Source organism: Theropithecus gelada, chromosome 1, assembly GCF_003255815.1.
Source record: "Theropithecus gelada isolate Dixy chromosome 1, Tgel_1.0, whole genome shotgun sequence".
Taxonomy (NCBI): Eukaryota; Metazoa; Chordata; class Mammalia; order Primates; family Cercopithecidae; genus Theropithecus; species Theropithecus gelada.
The window spans coordinates 74,476,732-74,501,997 of record NC_037668.1 but is presented as its reverse complement, the minus strand read 5'-3'; the positions used below and the strand labels follow the sequence as shown (position 1 = coordinate 74,501,997).

General features: G+C 47.4%; 1 protein-coding gene across 3 annotated transcripts in view; it reads left to right on the top strand.

Moving 5' to 3' along the window:
- Positions 1-25,266, top strand: part of MKNK1 (MAP kinase interacting serine/threonine kinase 1) — a 46,144-nt gene that overhangs the window by 18,979 nt on the left and 1,899 nt on the right. For 2 of the 3 annotated variants that reach the window (XM_025357833.1, XM_025357824.1), the window contains 10 exons: positions 1,756-1,857; positions 4,462-4,559; positions 8,457-8,536; positions 10,093-10,166; positions 12,768-12,872; positions 16,430-16,485; positions 19,798-19,893; positions 21,760-21,954; positions 22,951-23,115; positions 24,298-24,341. In XM_025357833.1, coding sequence (XP_025213618.1) covers positions 1,758-1,857; positions 4,462-4,559; positions 8,457-8,536; positions 10,093-10,166; positions 12,768-12,872; positions 16,430-16,485; positions 19,798-19,893; positions 21,760-21,954; positions 22,951-23,115; positions 24,298-24,341 — 1,013 coding nt within the window. In that variant the 5' untranslated portion in view covers positions 1,756-1,757. Of the gene's footprint in view, positions 1-598; positions 624-1,755; positions 1,858-4,461; positions 4,560-8,456; positions 8,537-10,092; positions 10,167-12,767; positions 12,873-16,429; positions 16,486-19,797; positions 19,894-21,759; positions 21,955-22,950; positions 23,116-24,297; positions 24,342-25,266 lie in introns of those variants that run through there. The other variant, XM_025357842.1, reaches the window with a different exon arrangement.

The following is a 25,266-nucleotide window of genomic DNA, read 5'->3' as shown; positions in this document are numbered from 1 at the left end:
TTTCACCATGTTGGCCAGGATGGTTTCGAAGTTCTGACCTCAAGTGATCTGCCCGCATTGGCCTCCCAAAGTGCTGGGATTACAGGCGTGAGCCACGGTGCCTAGCCAGATGTTTAATTCTTTGAATTCATAGGGTGTTGCCGTCCCCAGATATATCTTGTGTTTGAAGCTCTTGGCTACGGTTATATTTTGAGATCCTCTGTGGATTTCTTTTATCCATGTGTTTATCTGTTCCCCATTCTAAACTATAATTTAAAATGTGCTGTCATCAGATCCCCAAAATGGATGGAAGAATGCGCCTAAATTGAGCTATCAGACACTTGGCTGCGTAACCGTGCTGTCTGGATTGTGGTGTTGAAAGTGCCGTCCTGTGTGCTTTCTCCTGATGGCTGGCATGTACTTGCCTCTGAGAACAGTGTATGGACCTGCCTGGGCACTAACCAGTCTTCCTAGCAGACTTGCTCTTTCTCTGGTCGTATGCCGCCGGATCCTCTGAGAAGAGAGTGGGCCTTTCCCCTCAATGGGCGAAGAGCCAGCTTCCATTTTAAAAGCTCTCAGAAAAAAAAAAAGAAGGAAAAAAAAAAAAAAAAACACCAACAACCGAGAGCCTGTGTTTATTGAAGGTTGGTCTAAAAGTCTCTCACGTCGTATACCCCATCAGCACTCGAGTGCCTCTATTTTAGAAGGATGTAAAGGTTTAATCACCCTGGTGGGGATTTAGACCCAGAGACTTCAGAGAAATCTTATTATTTCTAACTGCAGGCAAAGAGTATTAAGGCTCCACTCTGGATCAGGGGCATGACATGTTCTATAAGTAATTTATCTTTAACAGGGAAAGGCCCATACTAGAGTGTCTTAGAAACAGGACTGCGATTGGGCACTGGTTCACTGTTCCTCCTTTTCTCTTTCCCATCTCAGTGTCCTGCTTCTTCTTTCCATCTGACCTGTTTCTGCCCAATCTGTGCAGTGTCTGAATGCCTGCCTGACAAATCCTCCCTTTAAGATGGGGAGCCAGGTGCTTGCCAATGAGAGATAATAAGGTTTTTTGCAATAAGTGACCTCATCCAGCAGCCTGGCGCAGACCTGTCAACTGCCGACTTCTGAATGGGCCTTACCTGCAGCCCTTCTGGTGGAGGAGCTATGGGAGGAGAGGATGCCGTAGGCTCCATAGGCACTCAAGTCCGTGCTCTTGGACATGAAGTAATTTGGGGCCATTTTGAACCCCAACCCTATTGCTACCTTCACAGAGGCTGTCTCCACTCCAGGCCATTTGTGCCCTGTGCGCATCCATAGCGATGTTGCTGAGCCTGTGACTCATCTGCATGGACCCCTGCTCGCAACCCCCTTCTTGCCTAGCTCCCTCGGTTTTGCCTTTCTGATGCTGAGGCTGGAGGATGTCACAGGTCATGTTCTGCCTATGGAGTCATTGTTCTGTTTGGAAAATATGGTTTGACCGGTGGCAGATCTAAATCCATGCGCTAATGAGCTTGGTTAAAGCAGGCTTCCGCTGGCTTCTTTTAATCTAGCCTGCCTGTCTGAGCTCCTTTCCACAGTTAATGATCTCCCATAATGGCTTTGCCTTTAGTTTTTCCTCCTAGGTCAAAACAAATCAATAGTCTTCACAGATATTTAAAAACCATCAGTGTAAGCCTCCTGGGTCCTCCCCCGACTACCTTTTTTTTTTTTTCCTTCTGGGTAAATTTACAGCTTGATCAGTACAGTGATGTTTCCCTTCCTTCTCCTTATATCTCCCAGAGATGGGCAGCAGCGAACCCCTTCCCATCGCAGATGGTGACAGGAGGAGGAAGAAGAAGCGGAGGGCCCGGGCCACTGACTGCTTGCCAGGAAAGTTTGAAGGTTGGTCACACAACTCCCCTATGTCTGGGCCTGCAGCTCCCCAAGTATGGGAGGAGCATTCCGGGAGCCACAGATCCAGATCACAGAATGTGTCAAGTTAGAGCCAGCTGGTGGTTATCTGTGTGGTAGGGAGATAAGATGGGGATGAGGGAGTTTACACAGGGCATTACAGAAAGAGAGCGGGGATGGAAAAAGCTCTCAGATGATGCACTGGCCTCCTGTGAATGGCTCAGGTACTGCTTCCTTTTCAGGGAACAGGAAGACCTATCTATCAGTGACATTGCCTGGGGTCTTCCACCCTTTTTTCAGGTGTGATTCTTCCCTCAGCTATTCCTGGAGGGGCTGCTGAGAGATAGAACCATGTAAGAGGAAGAGAGAAATACCAAAGGTCATGGCCGCAAATGAAACTTGAGTCTCCTATAAGCAGAGAGTTTGTCTCTCAGATTATAGCTACTTATGCTGTATGTGTTTGACTACATTTTATAGAGTACATATTGTGTTCCGTAGACACGATACTGGGTCATCAGACATTTTTTGACACTCTCTATGTGCAAGGCACTAGGCTCAGTGTGGGTCCTGTTATCAATGGCCATGTGATGGGGTGATTGGACACTTGTGCAAAGCACCAAAAGCATCAGTAGCTACTCCTAGGAGTAACATGCCCCACTTCATCTGTTTTGTTTTCTTTCATTGTGAGGTCTGAAGTAGCTTCCCCTCATGGTCCCTCCTTCCAGCCTTCCAGACACACTAGTGAATTGGCTGTTCTGCAGAGTAGTTCCAATAACAAGCACTTTATGGGTTGGGAATATGGGACCTCCAGTCACCCACCTATCCTGGTATGTGTAAAGGGCTAATGCCAACGTGTCCATTGTGAGAAGCACATCATTTAAAACACTTACAAATAACAGTGTGCCATCTGCTCTTATAAACAACTGAAAGACCAAACTATGGTGGAACCAAGAAGGTACTTTCAGCAGGGTTTTTTTGTTTGCCTTTAACTCAAACAGCAGGGGTGTGTGTGTGTGTGTGTTTGTATGTGTCGGGGATGGGGATCGGGGAGAGACAAAGATCCCAAGGGTTTTCAAATAGTTTCCTAATCAACAGCTCTTTTGCTCTTTCAGTTAACACGAGAGAGTACTTCCTGTTTTTTAAGGACAGTTTGTGCAATGACAGGACTTCTCCTGACTGAAAGTGATAAAATCTAATTCATGGGTGCAATGTCTTCAGCTCTGGCTGTGGTTTCAATGCTAGGTGCCTCAAGAGGAAAAGGCTGAAGAGTGGAGGCTGAGTGGGGTGAGGTCAGGCAGCTAGTGCTATGATGGAGATGTGGCGTCCTTTGGAAGCGGCTCAAAGAGCTGTGCCCTTTGTAAGCTTGGGCAGGTCATCTAGATGTTCCTTTAACCCAGATCTATTACTCTGTTAGAACAGCTATGACTCAGTACCCTAAAAACCTCAAGGCATCCTTTGTATCCTACTTCTGTCTATTTCCTGTGGGTGACTTCTGGAGACTTCTCAGAAGCCTCCAGTGACTTCCATTGTATGGGGTATAAAATAGAACAGTGTTTTATTCTCCTTTGTATAGCCAGTGCTTACACAGAGCTTGGCACATAATAGGTGGTCAGTAAATGAGTACATGAATATTCATTCAAATCATACCCCTTCTCTGAGGATCCTCCAGATTCTCCGAACAAATTTTTTTTTTTTTTTTTTTTTTTTGAGATGGAGTCTCGCTCTGTTGCCAGGCTGGAGTGCAGTGGCGCTAACTTGGCTCACTACAACCTCCACCTCTCAGCTTCAGGTGATTCTCCTGCCTCAGCCCCCCTAAGTAGCTGGGACTTTAGGCATGTGCCACTACACCCAGCTAATTTTTGTATTTTTAGTAGAGACAGGGTTTCACCACGTTGGCCAGGATGGTCTCGATCTCTTCACCTCTTGATCCGCCCACCTTGGCCTCCCAAAGTGCTGGGATTACAGGCGTGAGCCACCGTGCCCAGCCTCTCTGAATGTATTTAACCCTTTCCTCCCTCAACTTTTTTTTTTTTTTTACTGTACCTTGTCCCTCTGTGATAGTGTTTACCAATGCCTGGTTTATTCTGGGGTCACCTGTGTATGTGTCTGTCTTCCCCACTGGACTGCAACCCTTAGAGGAGAGGGATCATAAATATATATATTTTAGAGATGGGGTCTTGCTGTGTTTGGCCAGATTGGTTCTGAACTCCTGGCCTCAAGCAATCCTCCCGCCTTGGCCTCCCAAAATGCTCAGATTACGGGTGTAAGCCCCTGCACCTGGCCTTTATTTTATTCCTTACTCTGTTATGCTGTCTGGCACATAGTAGATGTTCAGGAAGTATGTGCTGAATTGAGACCCTTTTGCTGACCTCATTTCTAAAATGAGGAACAGGATGCCTTGTACGTGGTCTTGTTGTTGAGAAAATGGGTCCTGAGGTGGTTGGGAAAGCTACTTGTCTTCCTTGTCACTGAGTGCTAGAGTCATCGGGTGCCTGTGTCGTCTGATCAGGGAAGCTGAGCCACAGAAGTTCTTCCCATCTGAGCTTGCAGTAGGGTGACTCATCTTGTTATTCCTCTCATCCATTTCACCTCTAGATATGTACAAGCTGACCTCTGAATTGCTTGGAGAGGGAGCCTATGCCAAAGTTCAAGGTGCCGTGAGCCTACAGAATGGCAAAGAGTATGCCGTCAAAGTGAGTGTCTCAGCTAAATGCCAGGCTTTACTTTGCAAATAGTCATTTCTAGCTCATCCTGAACCAAATAAATGTTATTTTCCATAAGAATGGGGGCTCTGAAGCTGTATTCACTGGATTCAAATCTTGGTTTCTCTACTTACTTACTGTGTTACCTTGGGCAAGTTACTTAACCTCTGTGTCCTTCAGTTTTCTCATCTGTAAAATGGGTGTAACACTAGAACCTATGTAGAATTGTTGTGAGGATTAAATAAGTTAATACAGGTAAAGTGCTTAGCACAATGCTTGGCTTATAGTAAGTTTCTCATTATTCTGACAAATGAAGTCAACTTCAGGGAGTGGACAATCAGATTTGGAATTAGAAGGCCTACCTGAATTTCTATTTTGACAAACTATAACTGTTTGACTTTGGGTGAGTCATCAAATGTCTGTAAGCCTCAGTTCCTACATCTCTAAATGATGATACCTTCCCTTCTGTCTCCTGAGGCAGTTATGAAGATGAAAATTAAAATATCCTGGGAGAGGTGGAAACACTTTACACGTCACAAAATGCTATACAAGTGTTAGATGTTAGCATGATAGTGAGAATTAAAAACTAAGGTGACTGATTTGGTAACATTTGAATGTTATCTCAGAAAAAATAATGAAAAGAAAAAAAAACTAAAGTGACTGAGCGCTCAGTTTTGGGGCAGGAGAAGTGGCCTCTGGCCTCATTGCTGCCTTTAATTAGCTGCAAGGCCTTGGAGTGGCTCGTGTCACCCCTCTGTGCCTCCGCTTGCCCTCCCCACATGGAAGAACAGCTGGATCTTGAGCATTGGTTCTCAAAATGTGTGCCCTGGACCAGCCTCAGCATCACTTGGGAACTTGTTAGAAATAGAAGCTACCTGGCCCCACCTGAGAAGTACCAACTCAGAAACAGGGGTGGGCCCAGCAATACACATGTTAACAAACTCCCCTAGTGACTCTGACACTCACGAACCCTTGAGGACTACTGATGTAGGAAGGGCAGCTGTGAACGCTACTGTGTATTAGAAGCCCTTAGAGCTCTAACAAAGCACACAGAGATCCAGGTTTCCAGATGTAGGATAGGGCCTGGATCTCTGTGGCTTGACCAGCTTTCCCATGTGAGTCTCATAGCCACCAAAGTTTGAGGACTACTCACCTAGAGAAAGGGTCTTTTTAAATCCAAGCTGATTTCAAATCACCCACCTGAGCCACCAGGTCAAGTGCCACCTCACACTGGCAATCCCAGCCCAATGGGATCCTGAAGGAAATGTTTTCTCTTCTTTGAACCAACTTTCCACAGTCCCAGCTGCGGGTTAGAAGGGTGAGCAAGTCTGCTAAGCCACGTTCCTTCCAGCTGGAGTATTGCTTCACATGGTAACAAGAGCACTATCTCAATTTCTTTTGGGAAACAGATCAGTATAAATTACAAGTAATTTTTAAAACATATGCCTAAGTGTAAATAGAAAAATTAGGACAGGCGTGGTGGCTCACACCTGTAATCCCAGCACTTTGGGAGGCTGAGGCAGGCTGATCACCTGAGTCAGGAGTTCAAGACCAGCCTGGCCAACATGGTGAAACCCATCTCTACTAAAAATACAAAAAATTAGCCGGGCGTGGTGCATGCCTGTAATCCCAGCTACTCGGGAGGCTGAGGCAGGAGAATCCCATGAACCCAGGAGGTAGAGGTTGCACAGTGAGCCAAGATCACACCACTGCACTCCAGCCTGGGTGACAGAGCAAGACTCTGTCTCCAAAAAAAAAAAAAATATATATATATATATATATATATATATATATATATATATATTAGCTGGGCGTGGTGGCATGTGCTTCTAATTCCAGCTACCTGGGAGGCTGAGGTGGGAGGATCACTTGAGCCCAGGAGGCAAAGGTGAGCCAGGATTGCGTCACTGCACTCCACTCTGGACAACAGAGGGAGACTCTGTCTCAAAAAAAAAAATTGATATATCTGTCTAAATGTGGTAAAAACCACAAACATAAACTGATTTTCAAAGGTTTAAATACGTTTATGGATGAGAGGTTTATTTCTTCAAGGTTGGATAATGGGAGGAAAACCTGGCCCTTCCTCCACGTCCCCCCAGCATCTTTGGGGCAAACACTGGACTCTGGCTTGGCAATTCCTTGGTTTCAGCAGTTCTGCCCATGTTTCTTCTCTCCCCTACTCTTTCAAAGTTCCCTAGAGATGGGCTACTTCTCCCAACACGGCTCTACAATACTTAGCTTATTACAGCTTTTCCTACAGGCACCCAACTGATCCTAGAGTCTCAGGGTTGGAATGGAATTTCAAGATAACCTAACCCTGAATTTCCTCTATGACTGCCCAGATAGTTGTCCATGTTTCACTCCCCCATCTCTAGTAGCAAGAGCCCATTACCTCCTCAGAGAACACTGCTGTGGAAAACTTGCCTGCTAGAAAGTTCTTCATAACTTTGATCTGAAATGCTTGGGGAATGAAGTTGAATCACTTCTGTTCCCCAGCACTACACCTCTCTACCCAGAAAATGGGCCCACTGTGGTTTACAGTCAAAGACTTTTTTAGAAAAGTATAGTTAATCATGGATGTCTGTGCCACATCGTTTTGGAGAAGTCTGAAGTCTCAAGAGGATGTCATTGTGCTGCCCACTGTGCACGTTGGAGCTGTAAGGCAGGGCTAGGCTCTGCAGATTTGCCCACAGGCTCGGTGTGCAGTGGTTTGAGGCTCCAGATGGGTCCAGAGAGCTTTGCAGAGGCAGCCAGTCCCTTTGGAAACCACCCTCCCATCTGTTGGCTTATCTGTTCCTTCAGTCAGCATTTGCCAAGCATCTCAGGTAAAGGTGTGGAGGGGGAGCAGCCCACGGTGTCACAGGAGAGACAAAGCCTCCAGGTCCTCGAAGAAGTTAGAGCATCTGAGCAGGTGTGGGATAGCAAGGGCTTCGGAGTCAGCTCTGGACTGAGGGCAAATGTTTCATACCTCCCTATCTTTTGATGTTGTCATAAAGGTCAACTGAGATTGTGTTAATGAATTATTATTATTGTTATTTATTTATTTATTTATTTATTTTGAGATGGAGTCTCACTCTGTTACTCAGGCTGGAGTGCAATGGCACAATCTCGGCTCACGGCAACTTCCACCTCCCTAGTTCAAGTGATTCTCCTGCCTCAGCCTCCTGAGTAACTGGGATTACAAGCACCCACCACCATGTCCCGCTAATTTTTTTGTATTTTTAGTAGAGACGGGGTTTCGCCGTGTTGGCCAGGCTGGTCTAGAACTCCTGACCTCAGGTGATCCACCCACCTCGGCCTCCCAAAGTGCTGGGATTACAGGCGTGAGCCTCCGCACCCAGCCATAAATAAATCATTTAACACAGTGTCTGCCAAAGAGTAAGTTCTCAGAAGAGGAAGAGCCTACTTCTGCCAGGGGGATCATGGAGGCAGCCTCTGAGCTGGGTGTCAAAGCTTTAGCTCCTCCCCATGGTGTCCTCCATCAACCTTTCTCCCTCCAGCATGAGAAGATCCTTCAGTAGACGCAGTAAATGCTTACCCTTAAGGCGGATAAGAGATGCCCACAGGAGGAGGAGCTGAGTAAGGTAGCTCTTTGTCTAGCCGGCTGCCTCAGTCTCCCCTGGGCAGCTGGGGGCGGCAGCCTCATTCACTTCCTTGGTGTTGTGCTTGGCCAGAGTGGAACGGGCTCAGCTGGGCTGGAAAGCCCTGAGGCCAGTCTGCTGCTTTGCCAACAGAGCCACAGTGCTGGTGTCACCATGGCCTAGGCCAGACTTCTGCTGGACACTGGATTTGGCCTGAGGATGACCTTGCATTCTCCCAGAGGGCTCCTGCCAGTGGGCTGTTTTGAAGTCAGGTGGGTGTACATGACAGATTTTATTCTTCCCACAGATCATTGAAAAACAAGCAGGGCACAGTCGAAGTAGGGTGTTTCGAGAGGTGGAGACGCTGTATCAGTGTCAGGGAAACAAGTGAGTATCATGTGATTCTCGCTGCTTCGCTGGGGGGACGCTTGGCCACAGAAGCGGAGGCTATTTCTTACTATCTCCTGACCCCAGCATTTAGCTCTCCTGTCCCCACAAGGCAGGTACCTCCTTCCACCTTTCAGTATTAGGGAGAGAAAGGAAAAGCAGCAGTAACATCTAAGGAGCTGTTGTGTCTTCTGAAATACTGTAAATAATCAGCAGTTCGGGCAAGTTAGAAGAACGAACCATCTGAATCAGTGGTTGTTGGGGGGAAATGGGGTTTTATTTCTTTTGGTACCTGTGGAAACTAGGTTGACTGAGTGTTGCCTGGTAGAAATCTTTAAGGACTTGCCCTTAATACCAAGATGAGGAGAACTGTTAAGAATATTTGCTGCAGTTTCTACTCCCAGAATATTTACGTATGTGCAGATACCACTAAGATTCTGGAACCTTATCTAGCACTCCTTCTAGATAGCTGGGTCCAGGTCATCTCTAGCCTCAGTTCATTCTGCCCACCACCAGCTCCAAATGAGCAGCTCTCTCAGCGTGGCTTTAAATCAGGGTCACCTCTAAGACTCCACTTCCCCCTCTCTCCCTCCATGGCAGGGTCAGCAGGGAGCCAGTGGCCTGGTATTGATGGCTTTGTCATTAAGCTTGGAGGATGGGGGCTGCTGTTGATTTAACTCCAGGCACTGCCTTCACAATCTTCTTTCAAATGAGGCCATTTTGCCCATCTTATTTGGACGCCTTCACACTAGTAAAAGCCTGGTATCTCCCAAAGTAGTCAGCATTTTTTTTATGAGGGACAGATTTTTATTTTCAGCCCTGCAGCTTCTTAGTTCAGCATTAGAGACTCTACTTGGTTTATTTTATTCTTTAAAAGAAAAAAAGCCCCCAACACCTCCAATATCCAGGCTGGTGGCTTCCCTACTGAGTTACAAGACGACCTTGTTGGCGGAGCACTGAAATACTCGGGCAGACAGAGAGTGCTCACCGGGGAAGGCCACAAGTGCTACGGTGGCCGGGAACGCGGCCGTTTCATTAAGCAGCGCTTAGCAGTTAGGGTCTAGCGGTGCCCACGTTAGGCCCCAAGTCTATTTGACAGATGTTTCCATTTTCTCCAGGCAATGTAAATACTGCCCCATGATTTATGGGCAAGAGGGAGGGCAAGTAATTATTTGCTGCTTGCCTCCAGGACACACACCTACTATTCAGTGTTATTAGCCGCAATTGCTTCCAGTCGGCTGCAGATTTTATTCAGTTTAATGTGACCGGGACTTTTTTATAACTCTACCTAGTGGGTTTTAGGGCTGGGGTTTGACAGCACAGACTTGGTGAAAACACCAGAGACTAAACATTATGGAAAGATAAGGTGACCTGAATCTTGCTAACACCATTGGCTGCTTCCACACGCGGGTCTTTAATAAGCATTCTGATTTCAAGTTGATTTCTGCCCCACTGCCAGGTGTTGTATATTTTTTTCATTGTATATTTGTAAGTAGACTTTAATATATAATACCATTTCCCCCCTTTTCCCTCTCCTCCTATTTTCCCTATTTAAGGAACATTTTGGAGCTGATTGAGTTCTTTGAAGATGACACAAGGTTTTACTTGGTCTTTGAGAAATTGCAAGGAGGTACTTACCGTTGAGTATGTGTGTGGACTTCTGATTAAGACCCAGGGTGGTGATCATCCATCATGAATCCCAGAGACTTCCAAAACGAGTCAAGCTAATAAAAAGGATGAAGGACTTAAAAACTGCCCTTGATTTGGGAGAAGGGAGGCCGGAGGGAAGGATGATAATTAGCATTTTGCAGAGCTTAGAATGTCACCTGTGTGGGTATTTTATAAATGCCTTTTCATTATAATAGGAGTCATATATAGATACACTTAGTCATCGATTTATCAATCCTATTTTGACATGTTCACTATTTAACTACATTAATTATGGGGTGGAAGCTCTCAAATACATTGTGAAGTCTAGAAAGGCTAAAACAGAGGAGAGGAGGGTCCTATTGTTTGGGACACAGACCCAGGATAGAAGGGAAGCCTGAGAATGTGCCATCCTTCAGATAGAAAGATGCCATCACACACAATCACTGGGGTGTATACTTAAGTTGCTTTTCTGACATAATGAGGTGGGGCAGAGAAGCCCTTTCCCTTCCCAGCACTCCCCCAATCTTAGGGCACACTTGCAAGGATGTCTGGAGCTGCATGGAGGGCCACATGGAGGGACTTGGTGGCTGAGGGAGCATGCTTTAGAAACCAACACAGCTATGGCTTAAGTCTCGCTCCATCACTTACCAGCCATATGTGATCCTGGGCAAGTCACTTAACCTTTTCCAAACAATACCCCCTTCTATAAAATAGAGATATTGATAGCACCTACCTCACTGGGTTGCTATGAATATTAAATGAGATAATTCATGTGAAATGCTTAGCATAGTGTCTGGTAGGCACCGAGGGCCCAATAAATGTTGGCTGCTAATATTATTAAAACAATTTGGTATGCTGGAGGCTGTCTTAGAATTATGTAGAGTAGACCAGGTGCGGTGGCTCACACCTGTAATCCCAGCACCTTGGGATGCCAAGGCGGGCAGATCACTTGAGGTCAGGAGTTCAAGACCAGCCTGGCCAACATGGTGAAACCCGTCTCTACTAAAAATACAAAAATTAGCTGGGCGTGCTGGCACATGCCTATAATCCCAGCTACTCAGGAGGCTGAGGCAGGAGAATCACTTGAACCTGGGAGGCAGAGGTTGCAGTGAGCCGAGATCACACCGCTGCACTCCAACCTGGGCAACAGCGCGAGACTCCGTCTCAAAAAAAAGAAAAAGAATGTACAGCATTACTCTCTGCTTTTCCTTTTAGCAAATTTGAAAACGAGGCTCACTATAGCAGAGCAAGCTAGGACCTAGTCAGGAGCCGGTTTTCTGGGAATGTTCCCTAGCACATTGGGATCCGTTGTTTAATCTGGCAAATGAACAGTCTTTGGCAGTTCTTCCCCTTCTCTCATGCTCTCCCCATCCCCCCCAAAAAAAACAGTAGACACGTGCCATCTTTAGGACACAGAGATAATACCTGCAGCCCAGAAATACTGGCTTCTAGTAGTAAACGTAGACCACATGAAGCCAAGCCGCATGTTCCTGCCTGTGTCTGCCCCTGCACCACCCAACAACACATGACTGACTGTTAAGTACATGTTTGAAATGCTGCATGCAGATGGGATCCTCCGTCGCCATATCAGTAAACTTAATGTAGGTTATTGAGGCCAGACCCAGTGTGGTTGGCTCAAGAGAGTCCATCCCTGCAGCAGTCAGACCACAAGTCCTGCTGGGGGCTGTCTGCATAGACTCTGAAGCCTAACTGCCCTGGGCCTAAGTCCTGGCGTCACCCCTTACTGGTGCGTAATCTTGGGCACGTTCCTCGACCGTTTTTCTTTTTGGCTTCAGGATCCCCCTCTGTAAAACGAGGATAAGTATACTACCCGTTTTGTCCAATTGTGAGAATAAGACAGTTTATTTCAAGAGTATTCCATAGCACATGGCACTAGTAACTACTCAGTAAATGTTAGCCATTGCCAACAAAACAATAATAAATGGGAACACTCAGGAGGAAAACCCATTTTTCCCCCTTTTCCCAGGCCTTTACATGTCTGGCAAGGGTGTGGCATTTCCATTTGAAAGTTTGTGCTCTTGTTTGGATCAGAGATCAGATGCAGGGGAGAAAATGCTGCTACAGAGAGTCCCCCTCGGCTCCAAGTGCCTTCAGTTTTATTCCTTTTGATTGCAGAAGCCAAATCAGCCCCAGCATTGTTAATATTTTTTGGCTCTCGCTTCTGAGCTCCTCATAGACAGGTACAGAAGAGAGCAGTGCAGTTTTGTTTAACAGACATACAAGCTGGTACCTCCTCTGTGCCAGGCCCCACACTTGGAGCTGGACAGGTAGTGATGAATAAGCGATGAATCCCCATGTCCCCACGCCAAGTTTTCCAAACTTGGGAAAACATGGCCTCTAAGAAGTTATACGGCCAGGTGCAATGGCTCACGCCTGTAATCCCAGCAGTGTGGGAGGCTGAGGCGGGCGGATCCCTTGGTCAGGAGTTCGAGAGTGAGCCGAGATTGCACCACTGCACTCCAGCCTGGGTGACAGAGCGAGACTTTGTCTCAAAAAAAAAAAGAAGTTATGCTTACTAGAGCCCAAAAAGGCATTCTTCTGTGTCCCCTCTGCTCCCCAGGTTCCATCTTAGCCCACATCCAGAAGCAGAAGCACTTCAATGAGCGAGAAGCCAGCCGAGTGGTGCGGGACGTTGCTGCTGCCCTTGACTTCCTGCATACCAAAGGTGAACCCAGCCTTTGCCTTGGTGGGTGGGTTGGGCTGGCCAGCCTCTAGGTACCAAGGGAGGTGGTAGGCCAGGCAGAGGGCTGGTGCAGGAGATGGTGTGGCTGGAAGGCAGCTTGAGGTTTGAACACGCTCACCCATGGGAGTTGGGGGAGAAACAGTCCAAGATGGCTCCGAGGCTTCTGCTGTGAACGGTGGGTGGGTGGTGGAGCTGCTGAGCAGCATAGGGATACAGGAGAAAGAGCAGGGAGGAGAAAGCATAAATTTCACATTGAACAGGGTATGTGTGACTGTGTGTGGATGATGTTTCTTTTCTTAGATTCTTACCATGTGAGGAATATAAAGCTCATACACAATATGACCTTCTTAATGTGAATATCTTGGTGTTATTCTTTCTAGTCTTTTAAAATACATCACCTCTGTCTCTTTTCAAAATTGGCACGATAGGATATACATAGTTTAATATATCTTGTTCACAGTAAATGAAAAATATATTTTTCTTTTTCCTTTTTTTCTTTTTTAGACAAGGTCTCAGTCTGTCACCTAGGTTGGAGTGCAGGGGCGCCATCAGGGCTCACTGCAGCCCCAGCCTCCCTGGGCTCCAGTAATCCTCCCACAGCCTCCCAAGTAGCTGGGACTACAGGTGTGTGCCACCACGACCAGCTAATTTTTGTAATTTTTTGTAGAGATGGAGTTTCCCTATGTTGCCCAGGCTGGTCTCAAACTCCTGGGCTCAAGCAATCCTCCTGCCTCAACCTCCCAAATTGCTGGGATTACAGGTGTGAGTCACGGTGCCTATCTTATACTTTTCTATTAACATGTACATTTGAGGTATCTGTTGAAGAGCACATTGGTAACTCACAGGTTACTAGATTTGATTTACACTTCAGGTTACAGTCCCTTTCCTATGACTGATTATTTAGGAACTTTTGTAGTGACTTAAATCTTTCCACACATTGGTTTTACATTTCCATAAATCCGTTTGACTATTCCATACTTTTTTTTTTTAATTTGCCTAACAGCAGTACCCTGGAAAAAATGAATTCTGGTTTCACGTGTCTTCTAGCTATGTGTTCTATCAGTAATAATGCCTACCCTATGGTGAGAATTTGAGATAATAGCGTCATAGACTGTAGTTAACACTGTATAGCACTTGGTATGTGCTAGGCACTATTCTAAGCCTTTCCTAGATGAAAAATGTGTACCTTGTGTTTGTATTGTATATGTGCAGCATAGATGGAGTATAGTTCCTGGTATGTCGTAGTTCTTCAATAAATACGATTTATTTCCTCCATCCTCACCCCCCCACCAGGAAGAAAGCATTTTTATTCCTAATATTCCGTTAAAGCATTCTGCCTGGTGGGGGTGGGAGTGAAGTGAATAACTTGTGACTTAGGTCTGCCCCCTCTCTGTTGTGGATGTTGGCCAGCCACATTGGTTGTGGGTGCCCGGGACCAGTGGGAGGCATGCTACTCACACGTTCCACCTGGTGCCCACAATCCGGTGCAGACGAGTGTGGCGTGTGTCCAGGAGGTTCAGGTTCATGGAGCCCACCTCCCTCCTCCAGTGGCTGAAGGAGGTCTGCATACCAACAGTGCCCATGTTGGGGCCCTGACTTGCACCTAGGATGAAAACTAGAAGGGGGTGTCTGTGCCTTCCGCAGCATGATGAATAGCAGCAGCTCTGTTTCTGAAAGCTGGGATGCATAGAGGTAACACCTGCCTGACAAAGATTTACAGCTGCTCCCCAAGCTGCCTCTGTAGACTGCAAAACTGGGTCATGCTTTTTACAAGATCCACCCCTTGGAGGGGGTGGTAAAGGCAGGTTTTATTATTTATTTGTTTATTTATTTACAAGAATGCACTGAAGGGAACAGAGGCCGGTGGTGTCTTTGGAGTTCTGAGGCGCTTGTTAACATGTAGCTGGCCAGCTGCCCGTGTGACTCGAAGTTGGAGGGGATGAAAAACGATTTCCAGCTGAACTTGGCTGTTTGCTAAATAACTTCACACGGGGAAGATGAATTGGGCAAGAATGGGTCAGCCCTGAAACAAGTTCCATACTTTTAAATACTGGACACATTGCAGCTCAACCTCTGGGAAATGAACCGGAGCAGCTCGATGACCGCTGTGCTCACACGGCAGCCCCATTATTACGGTCTCTGAGTTCTCAGGCTGAGGGACGACTGGGCCATGGGCGCCTATTTGGAGAGTAAGGCTCCATGTGCGGCTCGTGATCCTTCTGTGGGAGCACTTGCTGTAATGGAAAATATCTTTCACTTTTAGTACGGCGAGCTGCAGAGCAGTGCTACTCAATTTGTGCAGCCTGGACTGAGTTGCTCTGGGTTCTCGTTCAATTAGGTGACTGATGAAGTTACTGAGCTTGCTGGAGCTCAGGTTTTTCTTCTTTAGTGAAGTGCCTCCCGTGGCCTGGGCCAGGCCTTTGCCTTCTAGTCGGGAGCTGGAGGACTGCTGAAAAAGTTGATCACTGAGGGAGTTTTAGTGAAGTAGAATTTGCTTTTCCCATCACCCCGAGAATCCGCTGCCGCTTTCCAGTACTTCCAAGCTGTAGCTCTGACTCTTGCTGAGCCTTCCAGCCCTGTCTCTGTGCTGCATGTGCTGTGGAAGGAAAGAGGAAAGGGGGGTTTCTGTGTCCTCCACCAAAACACCATGGCCCTTAGTTAGTTCTTTGTCCCTTTCTGTGGTTGGAAGAGGGCTCTCCCCCAGGTGCCTTCTTGGCCAGGTCAGCAGGTTAACCCCTCATGGACTAAGCTGCTATCTCCAGTCTCCTTCAGGAGTCCTGGCCAAAGTGCAGGGGTTTTCTCTTAAAAACAGCAACCCCGGTGGGCCCAGCGTGGCGGCTCACACCTGTAATCCCCATGCTTAGGGAGGCCAAGGCAGGAGGACTGCTTGAGGCCAGGATTTCAAGAACAGCCTGGGCTATAGCGAGACCCCATCTCTATTTTAAAAAACAAAAATAACAGCATCCTGGGGACAAAGCAGTCTTTGCTGTGCTGCTGGCAGGGCTGCCTTGGACATGCAAAGCAGGTGAGAAGGGAATCGGTCACTTTGGGAGATTTGGTAACTAATACTTGCTCCTCTGAACATTCAGAGACTCGCACTGAAGGAATTTTTTTTTTTTTAATCAGCCACACAAGAAGAAATGAGGTAGAGCAGTTAAGCCCCTGAGATGCTCTTAAACAAGGCACTAATTATTTCTGCATTGCTGTTCCAAGCATTGCCGTTTGCAGAGCTCTCTGCTCTGCATTAGGCCTTCTTCTTGGTGGTCACTGTGGTGCTGAGGGGTAGGCTGGCTGGGATTCATTTAGCCCTTCTTATCCCTGCCAGACTTCTAAACCTCTTCAAAAGAACCTTCAGAATCAACTGTGCTTTTGGTTTGTGTCTCTGGTTACTTCTGCCTCCTGCAGCTCGTTGATTTTTTAATGTACCATAATTGGGAATTAATCTGCGAACAACAGCATTTGGAAAAAATTAATTGTGTGTGGAATGTTGGATAATTATGTGCATATGTTAACCACTTTTTTGCTCTTTGTCATGTCAGGCATTGCTCATCGTGATCTGAAACCAGAAAATATATTGTGTGAATCTCCAGAAAAGGTACTTTGGGCCTGGTTTGGAATGTTATAGTTTATACCTACCGAGGAAGCCATCCTTGCTTTCAGGATGGATTGTTAGCAGTTCCGTTGGCCTCAGGCACCAACTTGAACTGATCATCTTGGACATGTGAGAATGGTACACTTGCTGTGTGATGTTTCTGCCCATCCTCATCCTTTCTTCGCTCTTGATCATCAGTGTGATTGATGTAAGCCTGAGAGTTTGGAAAATATATGAGACCTACACAAAATTAATATTTTCTAGTCCAATGCACCTACTTTTATTCAGTTGATGTAAGTCGTGAAGACCTTTGTTTTGTTTTGTTTTGTTTTGAGATGGGGTCTCACTTTGTCACCCAGGCTGGAATGCAGCAGCATGATCACAGCTCACTGCAGCCTCGACTTCCCAAGCTCAAGTGGTCCTCCCGCCTCTGCCTCCCAAGTAGCTGAGACAACAGGCATGTGCCACCACACCTGGCTAATTTTTGTATTTTTAGTAGAGACGGGGGTTTCACCATGTTGACCAGGCTGGTCTCAAACTCCTGAGCTCAAGCAGTCCACCTGCCTCGGCTTTCCAGAGTACTGGGATTACAAATGTGAGCCAACACGCCCAGCCAAACAACTTAATCTTATATGAAGCAGATCTCTTTAAGTAAATGGAAGTGTATGAATTTGACAAATTCTGTGTTTATTAGGAGAGATTTAGGCCCTGGTGGTGCTGGGGCCCATGTTCACAGCTCTGCGTGTATATACATGTGTGTATTCAAGAGCATATATATTGTGGTCTGGATGAAGCCATGGCTCATAAATAAGAGTTGGCCTTGAATGAATGAGTCAGTCTGCTACTCACAACTCTTTTATGGGGAATAATAATGGATTCGCTCAAATAAGATCTTGTGACTTCCTATCATTGGTTCTGTCATAGAACTTTATAATTTATTATTATGATTACTACTGATAATTACAGTGAACACTTCTTGAGTGTTTACATTGTGCCAGGCACTTATATTTATTTAGTGTTTATAAAATATCATGAGGTAGTTACTATTATTACCTTCATTTTATGGACAAGGAAACTGAAACTTAGGAAACATGTATAGCCAGTGAGCCATGATCACACCACTGCACTCCAGCCTGTACAGCAGAGACCCTGTCTCAAAACAAGAAAGTGAGGAAAGGAAAGGCAAAAGGGGGGAAGGAGAAAGAAAGGAATAATTGGGGCCAGGCAGTGGCTCACGCCTGTAATCCCAACACTTTGGAAGGCTGAGGCGGGAGTATCACTTGAGGCCAGGAGCTTAAGAACCTGGGCAACAAAGCGAGACCCCATCTCCACAAAAAATTAAAAAATTAGCTGGTCACAGTGGTTGCATGCCTGTAGTCGCAGCTACTCAGGAGGCTGAGGTAGGAGAATTGCTTGAGCCTGGAGTTTGAGGCCAGCCTGGGTGATATAGTGAGAGCCCTGTCTCTTAAGAAAAAGAGAGGTTAAGTTTCAAAGGACATTATCTATCAAGAAAGTGAAAAGACAATCTACAGAATGCAAGAAAATATTTGCAGATCATATATCTGGTCGAGGTTTAATATCCAAAATATATAAAGGATTCCTAAAACGCTACAACAAAAAGACAAACCAATTTAGAAATGGACACGGGACTTAAACAGACATTTCTCCAAATAAGGTACACAAATGTCCAACAAGTACATGAAAAGATGCTCAACATCCTTAGTCATTAGGGAAATGCAAGTCAAAACCACAATGAGATACCACCACATACTACTAGGTAGGCTGTAATTTAAAAAATGGAAAATAGTAAGTGTTGTTGAGGATATGGAAAAATTGTAACCCTTATACATTGCTGGTGAGATTATATAATGGTGCAACTTCTGTGGAAAAGTTTGGCGGTTCCTCAAAGGCTAAACACAGAATTACCATATGACCCAGCAATTCCACTCCTAGGTATTACCCAAAACAATTGAAAACAGATACTTGTATACCAGTATTCATTACAGTATTATTCACAACAGCCAAAAGGTAGAAACAACTCAAGTGGTCATCAGCAGCTGAACAGATAAACAAAATGTGGTACATACATTCAATGGAATACTAGTCAGCCATAAAATGGAATGAGGTTTTGATACATGAATGAACCTCAAAAACATTATGCTAAGTGAAATAAGCCAAACATAAAAGGACAAATATTGTGTACATCTACTTATATGAAATATCTTGAATTGGCAAATTAATAAAGACAGAAAGTCTTTATTAATTAATAAAGTCAGATTGGAAGTTACCTAGGGCTAGGGGAAGAAAGAATGGGAGTTATGGCTTAATGCGTATAGAGTTTCTGTTTGGAGTGATGGAAAAGTTTTAGCAACAGATCGTGGTGATGGTTGCACAACCGTGTGAATGTACGTAGTTAATGCCACTAAACGGTCTACTTAAAAATGGCTAAAATCTCATATTTTATGCTTTATATTTTACCACTAATGAGAAAGAGGCTAAATGAAAAAGAAAAGAAGAAAAATAGAGAACAGGGGAGGGAGGAAGGAAGGAGAGAAAGAAGTCGAGGGACTTGCCCAGGCTTCCCGGCGAGGACATGGGTCTCAGAGAACAACCATTTAGTTCACTCGCTGTGCTGCTTACACACCATGTAGGCCATTCTCATCCATTCTCATGTATGCACCCAAACTGCCCTCCTGGTTGGCTCCAGAGATGAGGCACCTGTCTGTGGTCTCAGGCGCAGCATCCAGTTCTGGTGGACTTGGTTACTGTGTTGATGCCACCTACAGTGACCAACCATCCCAGTTTTCCCACGTTTGAGGGGTTTCCTGGAACATGGGACTTTCTGTGTTTAAACTGATCAAGTCCCAAGCAAGCCACCCCAGACAAGTTGGTCACCCTAAGCGACCTGAGGCGGTCAGGGGTTTTACTGCAAGCTCCTTTGCACTCCACTGAATGGGCTGCAAGAAGTCTGTCTCTCAGGAGTACATAGTAACTTCCCTAGCTGCTGTGCTGCAACCTGTACCATCGTTTGCCAGCAAGAGTTCCATTCTTACTTTGGTCTGAGTTCACAATAATCCGACACCAAATAGTCCACCCATTTTTCCCTTAGTTGGGAAATAAGAGAGCACAGGGAATAAGACACTTGGGAAGAAATCCTCAGGGGACTTCTTGTTAACCTCCGGAGAGCAAACATGACCTAATAAAACCAGCTGCGGCGTGACAGCCACTCAGCCATGCACCCATACAGCCATGCCTGGCTCCTCTTGCCCTGTAGTTTCTTATGTCTGTGACGCTGGCTTCTGTTTTCCTTTTCAGGTGTCTCCAGTGAAAATCTGTGACTTTGACTTGGGCAGTGGGGTGAAACTGAACAACTCCTGCACCCCCATAACCACACCGGAGCTGACCACGCCAGTATGTATGCTTCCTCTGGGCTCCTAAGTATTTGGAGTGTTTCCCTGACCCAGAGCTGGGAGGTCCAGAACAGAGGGTTAAGGATGGCAAACCAACTGGACCTATCTTCCTGCTGCCTGAGTGGTCATTTTGCTTACTGCTCTGTGTTCGTGGCTCTCAAGCCTCCCCTGATCCCTTAGTTGCTAATGAAACTGACACTTGGACTGTTAGTTTGGGGTGAGTCCTCTCTGCTGATGAAGAGACAAATTATATCTATAAGCACAGGCTGGCCGTTTGCAGTGGCTCACGCCTGTAATCCTAGCACTTTGGGAGGCTGAGGTGGGTGGATCACCTGAGGTCGGGAGTTTGAGACCAGCCTGACCAACATGGAGAAACCCTGTTTCTACTAAAAATGCAAAATTAGCCAGGCGTGGTAGTGTATACCTATAATCCCAGCTACTTGGGCAGCTGAGGCAGGAGAATCGCTTGAACCCGAGGGGCGGAGGTTGCGGTGAGCCGAGATCACACCATTGCACTCCAGCCTGGGCAACAAGAGCGAAACTCCCGTCTCAAAAAAAAAAAAAAAGCACAGGCTGAACCCTGACTCCTGACGCAGGTGAAGACAGACCCTACTCCCAGGCCAGCCCTTTTGCCTATGAGCATTTGGTAGTTCTGTAAGCCCCATTCCCACTGCTGAAGGCACAGCGCAGCCCCCTTGTGATGGGGGATGGGGAGCAGTCCTCCCTGACTGGACAGGATAGTCTCTCTGTGGTGGGAACTGTGAGGTCTCAGTCTATATGCACATGGGATCGCTTGGCCAAGTTAGCCTGTTTGCTTCTCTGATTTCACATTTCATGACCAGATGGTGCTGCTTGGAGCTACTTCTTCCCAAGACATCTCTTGTACAACTAATAGAGTATAATTCTGATTCTTTTGAGATTTGTATGCTTCACAAGTAAATTTTCCTAATAACCCTTTTAAGACATGCCCTTAATATGCCTGTGTTGTATCTTATTCTAAACAACATTATCAGGAATCTTTATTAGTTTCTAACACACCGGGCTACCTTGTTTTCAAAGTCATTAACTCTAAATGCCAATAACAAAGAAAATATCCTTTCTTGAGAACACTTACCGTCTTTCAGTCAAATTAGTTTTGCAGGGTATGTGGAGCGGGGAGGTGGTTCTTTCTTGGTGAGCCTGAAATAGTGAAGAGTGGAGCAAAAAGAATGTGTTTGATTCCTATCAGCCGTTTTCTACACAAGGGTGAGAGAAAGGAATATTGGACTCTGGTCCTAGGTGTGCCATTGATGTGCTCAAACAAATCCCTGTCCTGTTCTCGGCCTCGCCTTTGCCATCTATAAATGGGAGGGGTGGGAAGGTTGGATTTGTTCTAAGAGCTTTTCTAGCTTTGATGGTCTCTTAATTCTAAATTCTTACACTTCCTGCTCTGAGCTAGCAGGGGAGCTTGACAGGATCCACTTTAAGAAATCATGCTGTGTGGAAATGGATCTCCCTCCCAGAGCCATATTCTTGGTGCATTTAAGTACCTGTACATGAAATATCTGTTTATAGGAAGCTGAGGCAGGGAGAGATTCCTGGAACTTCTTGGCCAAGGGTCTTTGCCTACTGGAGGAGGAGCTGGAAGGATAAGGTGACCTGAACTGCTCCTCTGGATACTGGGGAATGATGGGGCTCAGTCTGCAGGTGCCTTGGTGGCATCAGGCGGCTCACTGGCTGGCCTTCCTGATGACTTCCTGCTCTGTCTCCCATCCTTCCAGCCTCCTGCTCCAGTCCCATCACAGTCTGCTCTCTGCCATCCCCTCTGCTGTAACTAAGCCTCTCTGTTCTCTGCCATCTCCCTCTCCCCCAACCCTGGCCCCCACAGTGTGGCTCAGCAGAATACATGGCCCCTGAGGTGGTAGAGGTCTTCACGGACCAGGCCACATTCTACGACAAGCGCTGCGACCTGTGGAGCCTGGGCGTGGTCCTCTACATCATGCTGAGCGGCTACCCACCCTTCGTGGGCCACTGCGGGGCCGACTGTGGCTGGGATCGGGGCGAGGTCTGCAGGGTGTGCCAGGTGAGTGCGGCCCCAGGAAGCACTGCGTAGACCCTGCTTGGGGTCAGTGTGGTTGGGGGATGCCAAGCAGGACTGGGCTGGGAGAGCGTTCCTGATCAGGATGGGGGCTCATAGTGCCCTCTCCCCGTCTTGTCAGGGTGGCCACGAGGTAAAATAGAGATAATCAGACACTCTGCCCAGCTGGGAGCTCAGGGCAGGATTGTTAGAGAAGATCATGCCTGAACTGACTTTTTTTTTTTTCTCTGAGACAGAGTCTCACTCTGTCGCCCAGGCTGGGGTGCAATGGCACGATCTTGACTCACTGCAACCTCTGCCTCCTGGGTTCAAGCGATTCTCCTGTCTCAGCCTCCTGAGTAGCTGGGACTACAGGTGTCCGCCACCACATCTGGCTAATTTTTGGTATTTTCGGTAGAGACAGGGTTTCGCCGTGTTAGCCAGGATGGTCTCAATCTCCTGACCTTGTGATCCGCCTGCCTCGGCCTCCCAAAGTGCTGGCATTACAGGCATGAGCCACCGCGCCCGGCCCTGAACTGACTCTTAAAGGGTGCATCCTGCCCTGGGGAAGAGGGACAAGAATCACAAGTAGAAGGAACAGCACAGGCACAGACGTGGACACATGAAATAGCTGGAGTGTCTAGGAAGGAAAAGTGGAGTAGTAGGTTGGTGGTAGTGGGAGATGAGGCCTGAGAGGTTCACAGAGAGTCCTCTAGGAAGAGCCAAGGAATTTGGGCTTTGTTTTGTGGGCGATCTCCACTCATCACCCGTCCAGCCCACCAAGGGTATAGCCATCCTGGCCTGCCAAGGGCATTCTGTATAGTTTGCTCATCTAGGGGATAGTGCGGGGTGAGTCCGGGAAGAGGCCCCAGTCTGTGGCATCCCCAAGCCATGAGCTGCAGCTACAGCTGAGCTCAACTGAAGCTGGTTGATCAAAACAATGACAGGCACATCCTGCCCATCCCTGGCAGTGTGGCCTCAGGAGGAATCTTTTGTACCTAGAACAAGCTGTTTGAAAGCATCCAGGAAGGCAAGTATGAGTTTCCTGACAAGGACTGGGCACACATCTCCAGTGAGGCCAAAGACCTCATCTCCAAGCTCCTGGTGCGAGATGCGAAGCAGAGACTTAGCGCCGCCCAAGTTCTGCAGCACCCATGGGTGCAGGGGGTGAGTGACTCTGGGAGGGGTGTTTTCCACCGTTCCAGGCTGTGGCATGGCCACAAGGAAGCTGTCATGCCAGCGAGTGCTGAGCACCAGCCTTGTGGGTGGTACAGCTGAAGAGGACAGCGTCTATCCCTGTGTGTATAGAGCGAATCAACTCCTCCTGTTACCCCAGACTGAGCACCTTATAGGCCGTAGACTTGGCTCTAACCTTGGCCACAGACTGAGCCCCAACAGAGTCCTCTGGGGATTTGTTACCTGCAAGCATCCTGTTGTCATTTGAAGTCTGTAGCATCCTCCCCTTATATAGAAGCATCATTAGCTGAGAGCACCCAGAAGCGAGCAAGGCCTTGCTGCGCTGATTGGTGTGTGGCCGAGTTGGGGCACATAAGTTCTCCTCATGGTCTGGGAGTCTGGGTACAGCTGGCCTGAAAGGCAAATGATGGTATTTTTTCCCTAAGCTTAGAATTCATGTTTTCACTAGAAAACATTTTTTAGAATCCTCCTTGGCTACTCACAATACCTGACCTCTGCCCTCCAAGGGGTCTGCCAGATGCTCCCATGACTTACTGGTCTCCTTGGTGTGCCAGGCCCTGGCCAGCCTCAGCGACCCTACCAGTGGAAGGAGGCAAGCATTGGCAGCCTGTGTTACAGTCGGGGACCCAGTTGGAGTGTCTAAGTGGCTCATTCCCAGACCCATAAGTGAGCACCTACCACATGCCAGAGGGACAAGTGAGACCCAGTCCCTGTGTCGACGCTTTAGTGGAGAGAATAAACAAGGGGATAAGTTACAGCGTGATAAAGGCTTCTAAACAGCGCTAGGGGCACAAAGGGAGCAGGACCCCACTCCCCACCCCGGGCCTGAGACTGAGGCAGGAAGGTGGCAGGGAAGGGGAAATGTGCGTCACAGGTGAAGTGACCCTTGAGCTGGGTCCTGGGGGATGGTTAGGACTTTGCCAGGCAAAGGGAAAGAGGGGCTTTCCATGCAGAAGCAGCTGTGTGGGGGCTGCGCCTGCAGATTGTACCTTCCTTGCTCTGCTTGGAAGGCCTGACCCTGCAAGCAAGCAGAGCGGAGTCCCTGTGCCAGGCCAGCAGCCTAGAGTCACCTCCCCACTGCTGGCTTGGGCGGGGCAGCTCTTGGAAGGAGGGAGCAGTGCTTTACCTACACATCTGTCCTTCCCATTCTAGCAAGCTCCAGAAAAGGGACTCCCCACGCCGCAAGTCCTCCAGAGGTAAATGCTCTGACCACCCCCACGCCCTGCTCTTCCTCAAGCTCTCCGCCACCATGGGGGTGGAGGTGGGGCCCGGGGAGCCTATCTCTAGGCTCAAGTAGCCTTCTCCAAAGGGGCTCCTCCTCACTCTCTTCTCCTCTACTCTGGATCTATCTCTCACCCTTCCCTGCCTTCACCTAGATTGCTTCCTCTGCCCTTCAGCACCTTAAAGGCCCCTCCTAGCACTGTTGGCAGGAAAAAAAAAAAAAAATCTGTTTTTCCCATTGAAATGTAACTTACAGCCCAAAGACAGACCTTACCCATGGGTTATTCACATGCGGCTTCCCTCTGCCCTTGCATGTGGTGAAAGGAGCAGGAGTGAGGGGCACGTACAGTACTAGACAGACGGTGATAATAGTGGCCACTAGGATTAAGGCCTTACCATGGCCAGGCATGGTGGCAGGTGCCTGTAATGCCACCTACTTGGGAGGCTGAGGCAGGAGAATCGCTTGAACCCAGGAGGCGGAGGTTGCAGTGAGCCGCGATCGCGCCACTGCACTCCAGCCTGGGCGACAGAGCAATAATCCGTCTCAAAAAAATAATAAGTCCTTACCACATGTCAGACGTGGTGCTAAGGGCTGGATACAATTATATCCATAATCTTCACGATGAATTTAAGAGAGGTGTTCCGGATGAGAGAGGTGAGGAGTGGCAATCAAGTTAACTTGCTTAAGGCCACACAGCAGCCCTGGGCTGTTTGACTCTGGAGCCCTTTCACAGCTGGATTGCCCTGTTCCCAAAGAGCCAGGGCTAAGCAGTGTGGGAAACCGTTTTGGCACCAGCCTCATGGCCAGCTTTTAGGAGCTACACAAGGAAGTCGTACACCTCCGTAATCTCAATTCGTGTGACCCAGTTGCTATTGCCCAATTTGAGTTCCTACCTGACT